Source organism: Phyllobates terribilis, unplaced genomic scaffold (assembly GCF_046119375.1).
Source record: "Phyllobates terribilis strain yellow unplaced genomic scaffold, ASM4611937v1 Scaffold_211__1_contigs__length_3443825, whole genome shotgun sequence".
Taxonomy (NCBI): domain Eukaryota; kingdom Metazoa; phylum Chordata; class Amphibia; order Anura; family Dendrobatidae; genus Phyllobates; species Phyllobates terribilis.
The window spans coordinates 2,108,976-2,126,582 of record NW_027362971.1 but is presented as its reverse complement, the minus strand read 5'-3'; the positions used below and the strand labels follow the sequence as shown (position 1 = coordinate 2,126,582).

At 42.3% G+C, this 17,607-nt stretch overlaps 1 protein-coding gene across 2 annotated transcripts in view; it reads left to right on the top strand.

The window, feature by feature from the left end:
• LOC141213737 (prokineticin receptor 1-like) overlaps nt 1–17,607 on the top strand; it is a 23,730-nt gene extending 6,123 nt beyond the window's left edge. The window contains exons 2-5 of one of the 2 annotated variants that reach the window (XM_073665333.1): nt 8,902–9,031; nt 11,385–11,437; nt 12,850–13,302; nt 16,848–17,607. In XM_073665333.1, the coding sequence (XP_073521434.1) occupies nt 12,908–13,302; nt 16,848–17,493 (1,041 nt within the window). In that variant the 5' untranslated portion in view covers nt 8,902–9,031; nt 11,385–11,437; nt 12,850–12,907 and the 3' untranslated portion in view covers nt 17,494–17,607. The remainder of the gene's footprint in view (nt 1–8,901; nt 9,032–11,384; nt 11,438–12,849; nt 13,303–16,847) is intronic. The other variant, XM_073665332.1, reaches the window with a different exon arrangement.

Here is a 17,607-nt window from a genome sequence, read left to right as displayed (position 1 = left end):
CTTAATCATCACATCCATATACCTATAGTTCTATGCCAAGGGTATAGCTACAATAGGTGCAGGGGTTTTACTCTTGCCCTGGAGCCTTAGGAGATTTTGCTCTAAAAACAGGTGAGTGGCTATAGGAGAGCTGTTACTTTCAACTACCCGAGATTCATCACCAGACACTACATCTTCCTCTTGTTGACGTCGGCTCCCCCTGTTCCTCTGCACACCAGATTGTTGCGACAACCCAACACACTGCTGTGACATTACCCTTCTGGACCATTTAGCATTCCTTCGGCAGTGTGAAGCCACCTGAGTATTCATTATTTGATATTCAGTGGAGTTCTTCCCAGTTCTGCCTTGGTCAGTTCCTAACAGCATGCCTTCTGTTTGTGTACTCCACACTTCCTGGCAGCAAGCCTAGTGTGCGCGTGCGCTCCCCTGTTCTTAAAGGGGCAGCATGCACATAGTAAAATGGCCAGAGCCAATTGCTGGGAGGCATCTTGTATATAAGGATCCCTCCCCCTAAAGGGAGTCGTCGAAGCAACAGTATTCATTAGTGTGTAGTTTCTCCTACTAGTGAGTTGTTAGGTCCCCTGGTCCTTGCGTGGCCAGTGTCCTGAACCCGAACCCATTGTCCTTGTGTAGCCAGTCCTGAACCAGAACCCCTGTTCCTTGCATGGCCAGTCCTGAACCTGAACCCCTAGCCCATGTGTAGCCAGTGCCTGAACCTCGTACCCCTGTCCATGTACGACCGGTGCCAGTACCATTATCCGAGACCCATATGTCTGTACGTGTGCCTATCCTAGTATTCCATGTATCCGGACTGCTAAAACCAGTCCGCGAATCAGCCCAGTCTGAACTCGGCCGAGTCTGTGACAGCGAACCTGACCCCCGGGTTCAGCAGCTGCAGTACCAGGATCTGCCTAGGAGTGGTACCTGGCGGCTACCTGCAGCCCAGCCTGTTTCCACCATCAAGAGCTCCAGTGAACACCAGGTAGCCATTTAGCTACGCCTCTTCCTAGACAGGCCCGGCCCTGTGGCACAGTGGGTCCACGAACCACGTACACCACCTGCAGGTGTGACAGACTCACTGACAAACACAGCTCTGTTATAACACTAAGTAAGTCTGCTACATCACTAGACCGTTCTTCTTGGACTCTGTGACAAACCCTAGTATGTTATTTTGCTGGGTAACTCATACACATCTGGCCAATGCTATCTGGACTCTCAAATACAACTTGTTCTGAAAAAAAAACAGTCCCTGATGTGGCTATGTCAGTTGAAAAATAACAAAAAGATCTGTCTCTTGGAACAAAGGAAAAGATGATAATGCAAAAAAAGTCAAAATTGTCTGAGTTCTTAAAGGGGTATTCCCATCTCTAAAATCCTATCCCAATATATAGTAGATATGATAATATTAGCAAATACCACCATTTAGAAGTGTAGTATAGTTCTTCTGATTCGCTATGTCGCTTACCCTATGTGCAGGGCATTGCAGTAGCTTTGGTATCCATGGTTGCAACCACTCATATAGTGACAGTTAGTTAGCTGTTAATGTTCATAACCATGGATAGGTAAGCTACTGCAATGCCCTGCACATGGGTTAAGCGACCTAATGAATCAGAAGAACTATACTACATTTCTAATTGGAGGTATTTGCTAATATTATTATTATTACACCTACTAAATATTCAGATAGGATCTTGGAGATGGGACTACCCATGTAAGGGGTTAAAGTACAAGATAAGTAAACCTATGAAAATGTAAAGTAAAGTTGTACAAACTGTAAAAACATTCGGGAGACAGACATTAGATTTTTGGCAAATCGTATCAGACATCTATAATTCCTTTGCTTACTTTTCTTCACTTTTTCATATTTGCCTTCTTCCGCTATCATAACTAAAATTTAATTTCTAGATGAAAACGGAATGACAATCCAGCAGAATGTAATAATTTGAAATGAGACAGGGATTTGTAGTGAGTGATGAATGTTCCAACATCTGTGAGATTTATGAAATCTTTCCAGCCTCAATTTTTGTAAAGTCTGGATAGGATTAAGTTGTTTTATGATTAACATATACCTACATTTCCCATGACATCCTTATGGCAAAACATCCTTTAAACTATAAGCTCCATAGAAGAATCATATTCCTAATCATATTACATTTACAAAAACTTTTATTCTGGCAGAAAACTTTCAAACATTGCAAATGACAAAATATTTTTCAGATGTTCTCCATATTCACATAACTGTGCCTAGTTCTAGGTCAGTTAAATATAAGTACTCTATATTATCACACATCTCTCGAAATAATTTTTATGCCATAAACGGTTTTTGTAAGGGGTCAACGTCATCAGGCAACTTTTACTGACAGTATACAATGTTCCTGATACTAGCTCTAAAGTAAAATAGAAACAGAAGGTAATTATTTATGGAACACACTCTGGTTCACAGTTAACAGTATGTTACCACAGGGGTCAGTATTGGACCCTCTTCATTTTAATATATTTATTAATGACCCCATCCCATCCCACCTTTTTAAAAAAGTGCACAATCAATCCTATAAAGGTCTCAATTTTTATGAAATTCAAACTGTACCAAAACAATAGCGAGGTGGCGATTTTTTGGGGCAGATGTCCAAAGCCGAATCCAAAGAGGACTCATGCACATCTATTCATTTATTCATTTTAAAATTAAAATAACTTTTACATTACTCTATGTAAATATATACTTCATTTTAATCTTAATGTGCCTGTCATCACTACTACTTTCATGAATAAGGATTCCCTTTTTTTTTTTTTCACTTCAGCACCAATTAGGTGGGGGACAGGGACACCAGCTATATAACTCATCCTGCGGCTGTTAAGCCAGCATACCCTTAGGCAGGGGAGCTGTGATACCCCGAAATACGTTGGTTTTGGCTATTTGGACACCGCAGGACTTTGTACTGCCCAGCGCTGACATCATACACCGCTTACCCTCACAGCCGCGTGGTTATCAGGGACGTTACCGGCTGGAGCGTCCTGGTCTCATTGCTTCCTAGGACATCTTCCAGCATTACGCTGCACCACCTGGACTTCAACACGCGCAGGAGCGCTGAAGACGCCCATTCACTCCCATCCTTCTCTGGATTATGATGATCCAACCCCTCCAAACCGTATGACTTTACTCTTATTTTCCATTTTTTAAGCAAGGTTTTTATACATTTATTTGGACATCTAAGACTGTTATTTTCCTGTACCAAGGACCAATCAACCTTTTTTTGTCTAAGAACTGTCTGCAATATTATCTGACCAGCGCACATTTTATTATCCTTTGTGTCTAATTGTTTCAACTGCTATTAGCATATACTGTATTAATATATTTTACTATCACAGCACTGCCTCTTTTTTTTTTCTATTGTTCTATGTGTACTAGCATAACGATCTACCTCACTCTGACAAAACCTTTTTCAATTCTTTTCTTGCTTTCATAACAAGCTGTTTAGCGTGATAGTCTTCATTATTTAGCAATATTTATTAATGATCTTGGAGGATACACTCAGTACAATTTCAATATTTGCAGATGATACAAAACTTTGGTAAGTAATCAACACAGAGGAGGATAATTTTTTTTATTACAGACGGATTTGAGGAAGGTGCAAGCTTGGGCCAAAAAATGGCAATCGAAGTCTAATGTAGATAAATGTAACATTTGTACAAGTATGTACTAAATAGTAAAACAATGTCAATTAAAAATATTTGGGTGGTATTGATGGACAATAAACTCTATTGATCAGTACCAAGAAAAATAAAATCACCGAAGCATATGTGCTAAGCACAAAATATAGTTTTGCCCTTATACAAGTCATTAGTGCAGCCGCTGTAGCGTTGGCGTCCCTGCCTCCTGCCAGACAGGGACGCCGTTCCCCTCACCTCTCCGCTCCGTGCCCGGCGGCTTCCTCCCTCTCTTAAAGGGGCCGCGCGCGCCGTCCTAAGGAGTCCCCGGCCAATGGCCGGAGGACCTCACCATATATAAGGCACCTCCTCCAAAATGGAGGTGCCCGAGCAATGTTGTTGCAAAGCCTTTCAACTCTGCTTCAGCCCTCAGGTCCCGTTGCCACTTACCTGCCAGTCACCTGCCAGATTCCTGCTTGATACCTGCCTGATACCTGCCTGATATCTGCTTACCTGCTTGCAATCCTGTGGTCCGACAGTCTGCCTACCAGCACCTGCCAGTCTGTCTATGGATCTGTCCGTCTGCGGACCAGGAAGTACCTGCCAGATATCTGCCTGATACCTGCCTGCCTGTCCAGAGACTCTTACTCGCTCACCTGGGAGCGCTCACCTGCTACCTGCCTGATAGCCTACCTGGAGGCTTAGCCGTCACTTGCCGTGACCACCTGCCTGTCCAGAGACTCTTACTCGCTCACCTGGGAGCGCTCACCTGCTACCTGCCTGATAGCCTACCTGGAGGCTTAGCCGTCACTTGCTGTGACCACCTGCCAGTCCAGAGACTCTTACTCGCTCACCTGGGAGCGCTCACCTGCTACCTGCCTGCTAGCCTACCTGGAGGCTTAGCCGTCACTTGCTGTGACCACCTGCCAGTCCAGAGACTCTTACTCGCTCACCTGGGAGCGCTCACCTGCTACCTACCTGCTAGCCTACCTGGAGGCTTATCCGTCACTTGCTGTGACCACCTGCCTGTCCAGAGACTCTTGCCCACTCACCTGGGAGCGTTCACCTGCTACCTGCCTGCTAGCCTACCTGGAGGCTCTGCCGTCACTTGCCGTGACCACCTGCCCATCTAGAGACTGTCCCCGTCACTTGCCGTGACCTCCTGCCCTTCTACCCAGAGACTGTCCCTGTCACTTGCCGTGACTACCTGCCCGCCTTCCCTGGGAGCCACCCGCTTCCTTACAAGGACTGCCCCTTTGTATAGTTGCTCAGAGGTTCCACCTCCCAGACCCGTTACAGCCGCACTTATAATACTGTGTGTATAATGTTGGCCATGAGAATGTAAGGGCACAGCAGAACTAGAGCGGTTGCAGAGAAGAGCAAACCAGGTTATTAAGGCAATGGGCAAAACTGCAAAACCGAGGCAGAGGGGGGGACATAGTATTGGTGAAACCTGTGCAGCCGCACGGGAGCCCAAGAGGTAAGAGGGCCACTACCATCTCTAAAGCAGCTGGAACTGTGCATTACGATAAGCTATTGTATTGCAAAGGGCCCATATATTATTTTTGCATCGGGGTCCACTTCTGGCTATATCCGCTCCTGCCAAGACAGGTTATTAAACCTGGGATTACTCAGTTTAGAAAAATGATGGCTTAGGGGCAACCATGTTACAATGTACAAATATATGAAGGGACAGTACAGAAATGTTTTTAAAGCACCACTCCAGCGTGGTTTTTGATATTGCACTGCTGGAGTGGTACTTTAAATGTAATTCCCCTGCCCCCTGTCTCATACTCCCCTGTCGTCCCCTTCATTCTTTTCCAGCAATGCTCCAGTCCATCTCTGGCGAAAAGTAACCTGCGGTTGCGCTCCAGTGTCTGCTGTAGCGCTTCTGAAGTCACTTTTCAATACAAGTCTATGAGAGCCTCGTTCTGGCCTTGCTTTGGCTCTCATAGACTTGTATTGAGAGCTTGTGACGTAACTTCTGACTTCTGGCCAGTCAGAAGTTATGGGCTCAAGATGGCACAGCGGGACCGGAGTTGCGTCGGTAAAAGGTGAAGCTGCTGGAAGGTGAATATAAGAATGAGGGCAGGGGGGCTTACATTTAAAGCGCCACCCCAGGCCTGAAAAAAAAAAAACGCTGAAGCAATGATAGGGGGGAATCCTCTACATCTACAGGAAAGAAGGTTTAAAAATCATATGCTGTATGATCATATGATATATGATGTTGCAATGGTTAATTAACTAATTAAGTTCATGGTGGGCCGGGATTATTTTCTTGAAAAATGGATTATGGATGCAAGACTCCATTATGGAACGGTGATCAAGGAAACTAGTCTTGATTGCCATGTCTTGAGTCGGAAAGGATTTTTTCCCCCTAATATTGTGGCAATTATCATCTTCCTCATGGGGTTTTACCTTCCTCTGGATCAACATGTTACAATTATAGGTTAACCTTGATGGACTTGTGTATTCTTGCAACCTTAAAACTATGCAGCTATAATTATGCTTAATTGCTGATCTGTTCTACAGCAATTCATTACGTGAACATGTGAACTTGTAAGCGTTTGATACGTTGTTTACTGTGAGCAAATCAAAGCTATTACTTAGAATCAGTACTGTTTTTTCTTTTAATCATTACCTAGTATTTCTGTGGCGTACAATGACTGTGGTTCTCCGTCCTGCATCCTGATCAGGTATCACTTGGTGAGCTCACTAATAAGGTCTTGTCTAGGCTCAGCTGTTCCATGTTTTTTAGTCTGACGTCCATTATTAATCATTGCGGATTGTTTCTCCTGCGCTGCCTTTGTTCTTTATCTTTGCCATATTTCTTATACATGTTTGTTTCTTTCCTCACTTGTGCCTTTGTAACAAGTTACATCTGTTTTTTAAATATTAAAAGACTAAGTTAGTGATGTACTTTGACCTCCCCAACCAAGAATATAACCATTAATATTGAATATTCACTTGACCAGGACATATATGAGTTTCAGTGTTCATATTTTAGTGTATAGAGTAAATAAATCCGTAAATATGTATTGATGCACTGTCTCATCATTTAGTCTATGTTCTCTGTGGAGAGAGCAGCGTAAGACTTCCCTGGTAGCAGCTTACAGAACAAAAGGACGGGGCGAATAAAAACAGATTGTGTTGATTGAGCAAATTGTCGTAGTCAGACAATTTTTAACTAAAGTGTATGGAAAAGAGAAAATATTGCTCCCCTAAATTAATAGTTTTGTAAAGTAAGGAAGGAAATATCCAAAAACAATAAGAATACCTCGCAGTGTTGTTACTTAAAGCAAATCTGTCAGCAATATTTCACACCTCAAACTATTTCTTTCAAAGACAAGTCCAGCAATAACTTTACATGGCTGGTTCATTCCTCCATTACTGAGAAATCAGCATTTGTATTCACATGCAAAGGGTAGCATGGTGGCTCCGTGGTTAGCACTGTACGGTGGCTCAGTGGTTAGCACTGTACGGTGGCTCGGTGGTTAGCACTGCAGCTTTGCAGCGCTGGGGTCCTGGATTCAAATCCCACCAAGGACAACATCTGCAAGGAGTTTGTATGTTCTTCCCGTGTTTGTGTGGGTTTCCTCCCACACTCCAAAGACATACTGATAGGGAATTTAAATTGTGAGCCCCAATGGGGACAGCAATGATAATGTATGTAAAGCACCGTGGAATATGTTGGTGCTATATAAAGATTATTATTATTAAAGGAAGTTGAAGAGCTATGGTAGATCTGAAGCCTCTGTCACTCCAGCTTTATTCTCCTCCTGCTTGACTGACCACTCTTTTGCCAGAAGTCAGGAAATTCCACATAAAATGTATCCAGAAGATGTTCTTTTTTTAAAAAAAAAAAAAAAGTTATCATGGCTATGCACTAGAGCAGTGTTTCCCAAACCCCATCCTCAAGCCCCCCCACAGGTTATGTTTTCAGGATCTCCTTAGTATTACACAGGTGAGAGAATTCCTGATGCCTTTGCTGATACTTCAATCACCTGTGTGATACTAAGGAGATCCTGAAAACATGACCCGTGGGGGGCCGTGAGGATGGGCTTTGGGAAACACTGCACTAGAGGATCATATCAACCCCCTCCTCTTGTCACATGATAAACATGCATCAAACAGGTTTATATCAATAACCACAACAGTACATGTTAAATTGGATCTGCCAATAAAACAACCCCAGAAACTGCATATATATGGTCATTCAGGTCTTTGACAGCTAAATCCGTCTACTCCTTTATATCTTTTATTTGTTGCTGCACTTATGAAAAATCAGCCTTTTATTTACCATGTAATTTGAGCATTAAGTGCTCTAGGCGTGGTAGAGCACTTCCTGAGCCCCTGCCTCCTCAGGTTATTACCCCTCCTAGCACCAGCGTTTTTAGCTTGATTAATGCTCGCTGTCTGATTTCCTTGCCTGGTTCCTGACGTCACACAGAGAGTGAGTTATCAATCAAGCTAAAGAGTCTGGCACTAGATGGGAAAACAACTTCTGGGAGACAGAGGAACGGGAAGTGCTCTTTTACACCCAAAGCACTTAAATACTTATTGGCATATGAATTCAAATGCAGATCTCCCAGGAATGCAGCAAAAGATAGACAATATAAAGGTATGGAGGGATTAACTTTGAAAGACCTGAATGTCCATTTATGTGGTTTGCTAATGTTTTTTTTTGTTTTACATGTTGTTTATCTTGATCTTCCTGACAGATTCCTTTTAACATAACTTATATGCTGTATATTTGTGTCTCATCTCAGTAATATAGCTAGCAAAATCAAAACACCACTGTCCATCAATCAGATGGAAACAAAAGTAGCTTATATGAAACTTTGAAAATCCGCTCACATCTGGCATGCTGAGCAATTAAACCTGTTGAAATTATGGACATCTCGACTGAACCTGCTGGATCGTATTTTAGCATAAACCATTGGTCACTACTTTGTGGTTTTAGGTATAAATGGAAACCTGTGACATAAATGTGAACAGCATAAAAACTGTATATAAAATAAGTGTTTTCAGATTTTTACAAATATTATGTAGTACATGCATTGCGCTGCTATCTACCTGAGTCAGGCAGGATGACATGTTCTTCTAGGTAGTAGCGATCTAACTTTTATTGTTTTACATGTGTTAGTTTGCTTGCATGTAACTGAGCAAGGTGTAAATATGAAATTTGTATTAGAACTATGCAGCTCAACAAGACGCGTCCATGATAGAGTTAAGCTGTGTCTTCTTTTCTTTCAGCACCTCCTCCAGGGATCTTCAGATTTTTCTTCCTGATCCTGAATTGATGAGATTTGAAGAAGGGATGCAAACGGAGGTTGTATAGCCACAAAGCAGCAGCGTTCTACAGGTCTGCATCCTCGCACAGTGGGTAAGCGCTTCATTGTATATTTTATTATATTCTAATTGCTTTTAGGGACGTTACTAACATGTTTCATTATTTTATTTAAAATTGTAGTGAGTGATACATATTGGGGTGGCACATGTGAGCCATCTGTGTACTTATTCCATTCAGAATGGCTTCTTTTACACTGTTCATGAAATTTCCGAAGACTTTCGTGATCGAATATATCTACTCATGTGTTTCCCATGAGAACAAGTTATTATTTCAATCACCATTGCATATTGAATGTGTCACTAAAAGACTCCCCATGTAGAAACAAGCATTGTTTTTGGTAGAGAGGAGTTAGAAGTCACAAGCACCGATGTCATGTTCTTGCTGTTTTTGTCTTTTAGAATAAATCTGATTATAGAAAACTTTTGTCTTTAATTAAACTGTCTGCTGTATAAAACCAATATGTGTTGTGTAGTCAGCAAATGAAACATTAAAAATAAAACTGGAATCTTCCACCACAGTCATATAAGCTTTGTACAGCATTATACTGTAGATCATATCTATATATCTAACTATCTATATACAGTACAGACCAAAAGTTTGGACACACCTTCTCATTTAAAGATTTTTCTGTATTTTCTTGACTATGAAAATTGTACATTCACACTGAAGGCATCAAAACTATGAATTAACACATGTGGAATTATATACTTAACAAAAAAGTGTGAAACAACTGAAAATATGTCTTATATTCTAGGTTCTTCAAAGTAGCCACCTTTTGCTTTGATGACTGCTTTGCACACTCTTGGCATTCTCTTGATGAGCTTCAACAGGTAGTCACCGGAAATGGTCTTCCAACAATCTTGAAGGAGTTCCCAGAGATGCTTAGCACTTGTTGGCCCTTTTGCCTTCACGCTGCGGTCCAGTTCACCCCAAACCATCTCGATTGGGTTCAGGTCTGGTGACTGTGGAGGCCAGGTCATCTGGCGTAGCACCCCATCACTCCCCTTCTTGGTCAAATAACCCTTACACAGTCTGGAGGTGTGTTTGGGGTCATTGTCCTGTTGAAAAATAAATAATGGTCCAACTAGACGCAAACCGGATGGAATAGCATGCCGCTGCAAGATGCTGTGGTAGCCATGCTGGTTCAGTATGCCTTCAATTTTGAATAAATCCCCAACAGTGTCACCAGCAAAGCACCCCCACACCATCACACCTCTTCCTCCATGCTTCACGGTGGGAACCAGGCATGTAGAGTCCATCCGTTCACCTTTTCTGCGTCGGTCAAAGACACGGTGGTTGGAACCAAAGATCTCAAATTTGGACTCATCAGACCAAAGCACAGATTTCCACTGGTCTAATGTCCATTCCTTGTGTTCTTTAGCCCAAACAAGTCTCTTCTGCTTGTTGCCTGTCCTTATCAGTGGTTTCCTAGCAGCTATTTTACCATGAAGGCCTGCTGCACAAAGTCTCCTCTTAACAGTTGTTGTAGAGATGTGTCTGCTGCTAGAACTCTGTGTGGCATTGACCTGGTCTCTAATCTGAGCTGATGTTAACCTGCGATTTCTGAGGCTGGTGACTCGGATAAACTTATCCTCAGAAGCAGAGGTGACTCTTGGTCTTCCTTTCCTGGGGCGGCCCTCATGTGAGCCAGTTTCTTTGTAGCACTTGATGGTTTTTGCAACTGCACTTGGGGACACTTTCAAAGTTTTCCCAATTTTTCGGACTGACTGACCTTCATTCCTTAAAGTAATGATGGCCACTCGTTTTTCTTTACTTAGCTGCTTTTTTCTTGCCATAATACAAATTCTAACAGTCTATTCAGTAGGACTATCAGCTGTGTATCCACCTGACTTCTGTACAACACAACTGATGGCCCCAACCCCATTTATAAGGCAAGAAATCCCACTTATTAAACCTGACAGGGCACACCTGTGAAGTGAAAGCCATTTCCGCTGACTACCACTTGAAGCTCATCAAGAGAATGCCAAGAGTGTACAAAGCAGTCATCAAAGCAAAAGGTGGCTACTTTGAAGAACCTAGAATATAAGACATATTTTCAATTGTTTCACACTTTTTTGTTAAGTATATAATTCCACATGTGTTAATTCATAGTTTTGATGCCTTCAGTGTGAATGTACAATTTTCATAGTCATGAAAATGCAGAAAAATCTTAAAATGAGAAGGTGTGTCCAAACTTTTGGTCTGTACTGTAGCTAACATATAGTTTTGAATATAGAAAAGAAGATGACATATAGGTTTAGCATGCATTTAACCATTTAAGGGCTTCTCGCTTTAATAATAGAAAAGATCCCATTTTGGAAGGAAGGAGTAGGGCAGTTTTTATTTTTTTTACATGTGGTTTTTCTTGTTTCATTATGTTACTCAGTTTCATCCAAAGCTTCCGTCACGATTCTGCAGACCACTGACTTGGGAGTTCAGGTGAGGTTTCATAGATCTACGAGACCTGAACGAAGCTTACAAGTTTAGCTTGTGTTTGTGTTTTAAAGGCTTGTCAGGGAATAATAATAATATAAAGCGGGATCCCACAACTAAGTCAGTGCTGCCACATCATTTACTAAGCAGTTAGCAAGTGGTTAATGATTAGTAGAGGATGTGGGTCGCTGGTTTAGTTGAAAGCATGAGATCTACCGCTTTCAAAGCAGAGGGTTGTCGGATCCTGCTCTGCATGCTAGAAGAACATGGAAGTTCGGATACAGATTTTGCTAAAACGTTGGGTCATTTAGCTTGGTATTAGCAAGAATTGTCAACATTTTACCTAATAAGTGTTATTTAGTTAAATCACTAGTGGTTGCAACTGTTCCCTTAAAGGGATTCTCTTGGAATTTTTTTATTTTCCATAAGGTGCTATGCACTTATTGGCGACAATATCTCCTAGCTCATAGCGGTCACATACTTCACCTGCCACCGATTCTCATGCATTCTGTGATGTCACATCGACAGAGCAGTTCCTTCTCTTCTGCTCTGTCGACAGGGTATCACTGCCGATGTAATGTTGATTGACAGCCGGCTCCACGCTGTGTTGGGCCAAGCCAGCTGTCAATCAGCATGGCATCTAGTTGACGCCCCTTCGACAGAGCAAGGCGGAAGAGAAGGAACTGATCTGTCAATGTGACGTCACAGGAAGCAGGAGAGTTACTGACAAGAGTGATGTGTGACTACTTCGAACTGTAGGGTAGCACGGCAGGTAGTTAGCAACTTCTTGCTCATATGTTCTTAGCCCCTTAGGTAATATAAAAAAATCCAGGATAACCCTTTAAATAAAAACGTCAGCCAGAAACTGACGATATGTATTCTTTAAATGGGTTGTCCACTACGTTGATAGTGATGTCTTATCCATAGGATAGGTGAATGGTATCAGATCAATGGAGGTCCGATACCTGTCACCCCCTACAGATCCACTGTTATCAGCTCAGGTGGAGGCCGAATGTTACCAAGGTATGGAGCAGAATGGCACAGCTCTGTACACTGTATAGTGTCAGGTGCTGGACCTCTGTTGATCTAATATTGATGACCTATCCTAAAGACAGGAGATTAATATCATAGTACTGGACAACCCCTTTAAGGATGTACTTTTTTGATGTTTTACATAAATATGGGTCAATAATGGTCCAGAGGTTTTACAGAAAGAGGTATGGAAATTAGAAATCTAAGAGGGAAGTGGGCAGAGTATTTTATTTTTATTGTTTTACAGAAATCAACTTTGCAGGTGCATTTTGCTTTAAAATGGGAATAAAAACGGACAGAAGACTCTTTTTTTAACTATTTTATTTAGCTTCTAGGGTGACGTTACTTTTTGTTGCACAAAGTATGTTGTATTTTGGTTTTCATAGGCAAAAATTAAAAATAAGGAGAAGCAGGAGACCAACCCACACATCCAGCTCCATATCAATGGCAGAGTTGTGGAATCGAAGTCTGGAGGACACTTATTTCTTGCTTGAAGAAGAAGGTCCAAAGCCGAGTGAAAACGTCCTTTTTGTGGTCAGATTGTTTATCGGTGTGACCCTTGTATGTGTCATACTAATCTGTGGGGGAGGAAACCTATTTTTCATTTTGAATTTAGTCATGTACAAGAACATGCAAAATGTGACTAATATTCTGATTGCCAATTTAGCAGTATCTGACTTTCTTGTGGCTGTAATCTGCTGTCCTTTCGAGATTGACTATTATGTTGTGCGTGAACAGTCATGGGCCTTTGGTCATATAATCTGCTCGTCAGTGATCTACTTGCGGATGCTTTCTCTGTACGTCTCAACTAATGCACTCCTCGCCATTGCCATAGACAGGTGAGCCAGACGGTTACAAAATATATATTAACTTTTAGACAAAGGAGTATATAGTACCAAAATACAGTTGCAATCAAAATTATTCACCAGCTTTCTTGGCAAATTAAATTTATTAGCAAACTGTAAAACCGTAATAAACTAATCAAAGATCAATGCAAATAGCTGAGCACAACTCATAGAACAAGTGGTTTCTCCAAGTTCAGCACACATTGCCACTTTACTGACTAGTGCAGTATCAGAATTATTAATTGCCTTCATGACAGGCGTCTTTAGTACTTAGTTGAGCCCCTATGGCTATTACAACCTACTACAAATGTGTTTCATAATCAGACACCAGTGTCTGGTAGTGTTATTGAGGCAGTATAGGCAGTTCACTAATATTCTTGAGTGTTCGTGTTGCAACCTCCTTAAGCAAATCCCACTAAAGATTTTATTTGGGGTTCCAATCCTTGTTGGACGTTGTGGTATGCTTGTTATCACTGTCCTGTTGAAAAGGCCAATGATGTTTAAGCTTTAGCCTCCTCACAGAAGACAAGACATTTTCTCTTAGGATTTCCTGATACTTGATTGAATCCATCTTGCCCTTCACATGCTGCAGGTTTCCAGTTGCTGAAAAAGCAATGCAGTCCCAAAGCATCACTGAGCTCCTACCATGCTTCACTGTAAGCATCACCGAGCCCCCACTATGCTCTACTAAAAGCATCACCAAAACCCCATCATGCTTCAATATAGGCATCACCAAACCCCCACCATGCTTCACTGTAGGCATCAGCAAGCAACCACCAGGCTTCAGTGTAGCAATCACCAAGCTACCACCATACTTTACTGTAGGCATTACTAAGCGATCACCATGCTTCACTGTAGGTATCACCGGGCCACTTCCTTGCTTTATTGTAGGCATCACTAAACCACCACCATGCTTTTACTGTAGGCATTACCGAGCCCCCACCATGCTTCACTGTATTCATCACCAAGCCACTACTCTGCTTTACTGTAGGTATCACCGGGCCACTGCCAAGCTTCACTGTAGGTATCACTGGGCCACTGCCATGCTTTACTGTAGGTATCACTGGGCCACTGCCATGCTTCACTGTAGGCATCACTGAGTCACCGCCATGCTTCACTGTAGGTGTTCTTTTCAGTGTATATTTAATTCTTCCTCCTCCTGACATTCCGCAGATCCACAGGCCAAAAAAGCTCCAGTTTTGTTACATTCCTCCACAGAACAGAATCCCAATTTTTTGCGGCTTATTTATATGGTTTTGAGCATATTGAAGCCGTGCATAGAGACCTTAAGTGTTTATTATACACCTTACTGTGAAAATTGAAACCTTACTGCCTGATGGCTCAAAATCTTGCTGCAGGTCTTTTGCAGTCGTGTTTTTTGATCACCTACCTCCTCAGTAGTCTGATGGCCGCTGATAACGTCATATTTCTGCAATATCCAGGCAGTGCATCCAGTACTCCTCTAACATTGAACTTGTGAACTTTGCTTCTAGCTGTATCTCTAGGAACATTTAGTGGTTTGCCATCTTTTTCTTTTATTCTTTTGCTTATTTGTGAAAGGCAATGATGTCTTCTCTTAAAGGGAGTGTCAGCCCCCAAACTCAAGGGCACTACTTATACAATCCTATAAGGAGACTTAGCCTCTATAAAACTCATACCTGGAGTATAAATTTCTCTCTTATAGGGTATGTGCTCACTGTCCGGAGCCGGCTGCGACCCCGACGCTGCGGAATAGCCACACGGCTTTCGCTCATTATGCAAATGAGCGGCGCCATTTTTTTTTTACACCTGCAGACTTTCCTTATAGAGGTTAGGTCTATGGAGAAAGTCCACTAGCGGACCTGCAAGAGAAATTGATATGCTGCGGTCTGAAAAGACGTGCCGCATGTCAGTTTCTGCAGGTGATCCGCAGGTACCCAGATACACATAGTGGACATGGGATTTCTAGAAATCCCATCCACTATGCTATAACATCTGGCCGCTGCGGGTTTGACGTTGCATAAACACGCAGTTTCAAACACCCAGCGGCTCCGGATCGTGTGCACATATCCTAATTGTACAGAAAACAGTTTTTTGTTGCATGAGTAAATGAGGATTCCTCAATGCACACTTGGTGTGGCCAAGGGCTCACTGCATCATTGCGCACCTTCAATCAACTTGTCGCACACCTTCCCTTAGCTTTATTGACAGTGCTTGTTTTCCCAGAGCACATCTGCACTAACCCTTTCTCACTCATAGCCAGGCAAGTGCTGTTAATCAAGCTAAAGGGAGGTGCGCAGCTTCCTGATTAAAGGGGCACAATGGTGCACTGAGCCATTTGTCAGACTACGGGCGTACTGAAAAGTCTAAATTTGCATATGCAATCAAAACATTTTCTGCACTATTAGAGAAGATAAATCTATACTGCAGGTTATGAATTTTATAGGGGCAAAGTCTCCTGTTAAACTGTATAAAGTTTAATTAAGTTTGGGGGGGTGACTGACTCCTTTTAAATTTTTAGACCACTCTAGACATATATTTAAATTTCACTAACATGCAATCAAACGTCATAATCATCAAGCCCCTACCTAGTCCAGGTGTTTGATGTGTTTTTCTTAAGCACACCTCATGAAACAAATGAATTCTTTAATCAGTATACTTAAAGTGAACCTGTTGCCAGTTTTTATTGTATATGAACAAATACCACCACCTTCATAAATTTGTATATTATCCGTGTCCCCCTGTATATCTCCCAAAAAAACTTTTGAATTGTTCCTGCGCAGGGACATCGTCGACAGAGTATAAAACATAGCTGCGCATGCGGACCGTGGTGGCCCACATGCAGTTATGTTTTATACTCTGTCTGCAGTAGGGCAGAGCAAAGTGCGCTTGTGCGAGCCAGCGTTGTCTCTTCGCAGCTGCGAGATTTTGTTCGGCTATGTGGATGACGCAAGATGCGTCATTCACATCAATTAAAGCCAGAGGATGGTGATTACCAGCAGAACGGAGGGACAGATGTCGCAGCAATGACGACCATCGGACCAGACCGTCCAGATTTACATACAGCGCAGGAGAAATTCAAACGTTTTTTGTAGGATATACAGGCTGGTGGAAAGTCAGGCGATTAATATACAAGTTTGTAGCACAGGCACTGATGGAGGTGGTGGTATTTGTTCATGCACTAAAAAACTGGTGACAGGTTCTCTTTAAGACAGCAAACCACCTGTTGCTAAAATGTGTGTGCTAATGGTGGATTCTATTCAGGGGCTTGAACAATTCTGATACCGCAGTATTTATTAATAAAGAGGTATTTTGTGCAATTTTGAAAACATAATACATTATATTAGTTGTGCTGAGCTATTCAAATTGTTCTTGTTTGATGAGTTCACAGCAAGCAGCAAAGTTTGTAAATGTAGCTAATAAACCCTAATTTGCAATGGCAGTGGTGGGGGTTTGATTAATTTTTTCTTATTTTAAATAGGATGTAGCGATGTGTAATTGCTTTCTGCGAATTATTGAAACCAGCCTGACGAGACAAAAAAAACGTTCCTCTTTTCTAGATACCTTCTGATTGTGCATCCACTGAAGCCACGTATGAAGTTGCAGACGGCCTGTGGAGTTTTATTTCTTATTTGGTCATCGGCTACCGTGATCGCAGCTCCCACCGCTTATTTTGCCACGGAAACTGTGTTTGACGCTTCACACGAGTCCGGAGGGAAGGTTTTCTGTGGCCAAATTTGGCCTGCCGATAGAGCCGTGTACTACAAATCGTACTCTTTATTTCTGTTGGCTGTAGAATTCGTAATTCCTGTGTTTATTATGAGCATGTGCTATGTTCGCATTTGTCATGAGCTTTGGTTTAAGAGTTTACCAGGAGAACAGACGCAACAGCTACAAAGCCGACTACAAGCTAGGAGAAAGAGCGTCCTGGTGCTGGTTGCTGTGCTTTCGGCCTATGTTCTGTGCTGGTCACCCTTTTATAGTTATGCAATTGTAAGAGATTTCTTTCCTGGTCTGCTGTTACGAGAGAGGTACGCGATCGCGCTTTACTACATCGTAGAGTGCATAGCTATTAGTAATAGCATCATCAACACGCTGTGTTTCGTGACTGGGAAAAATCAAGCAAAATGTTGCTTTAAAATACTGATTAACCCATGGGAAAAACGAACCTTATCAACAGAGACATACAGTGCTCCAAGAGTGTAAAGCCCCCGTCTCACACAGCGAGATCGCTAGCCAGATCGCTGCTGTGTCACGGTTTTGGTGACGCAACAGCGACCTCACCAGCGATGTCGCTATGTGTGACACTTTGCAACGATC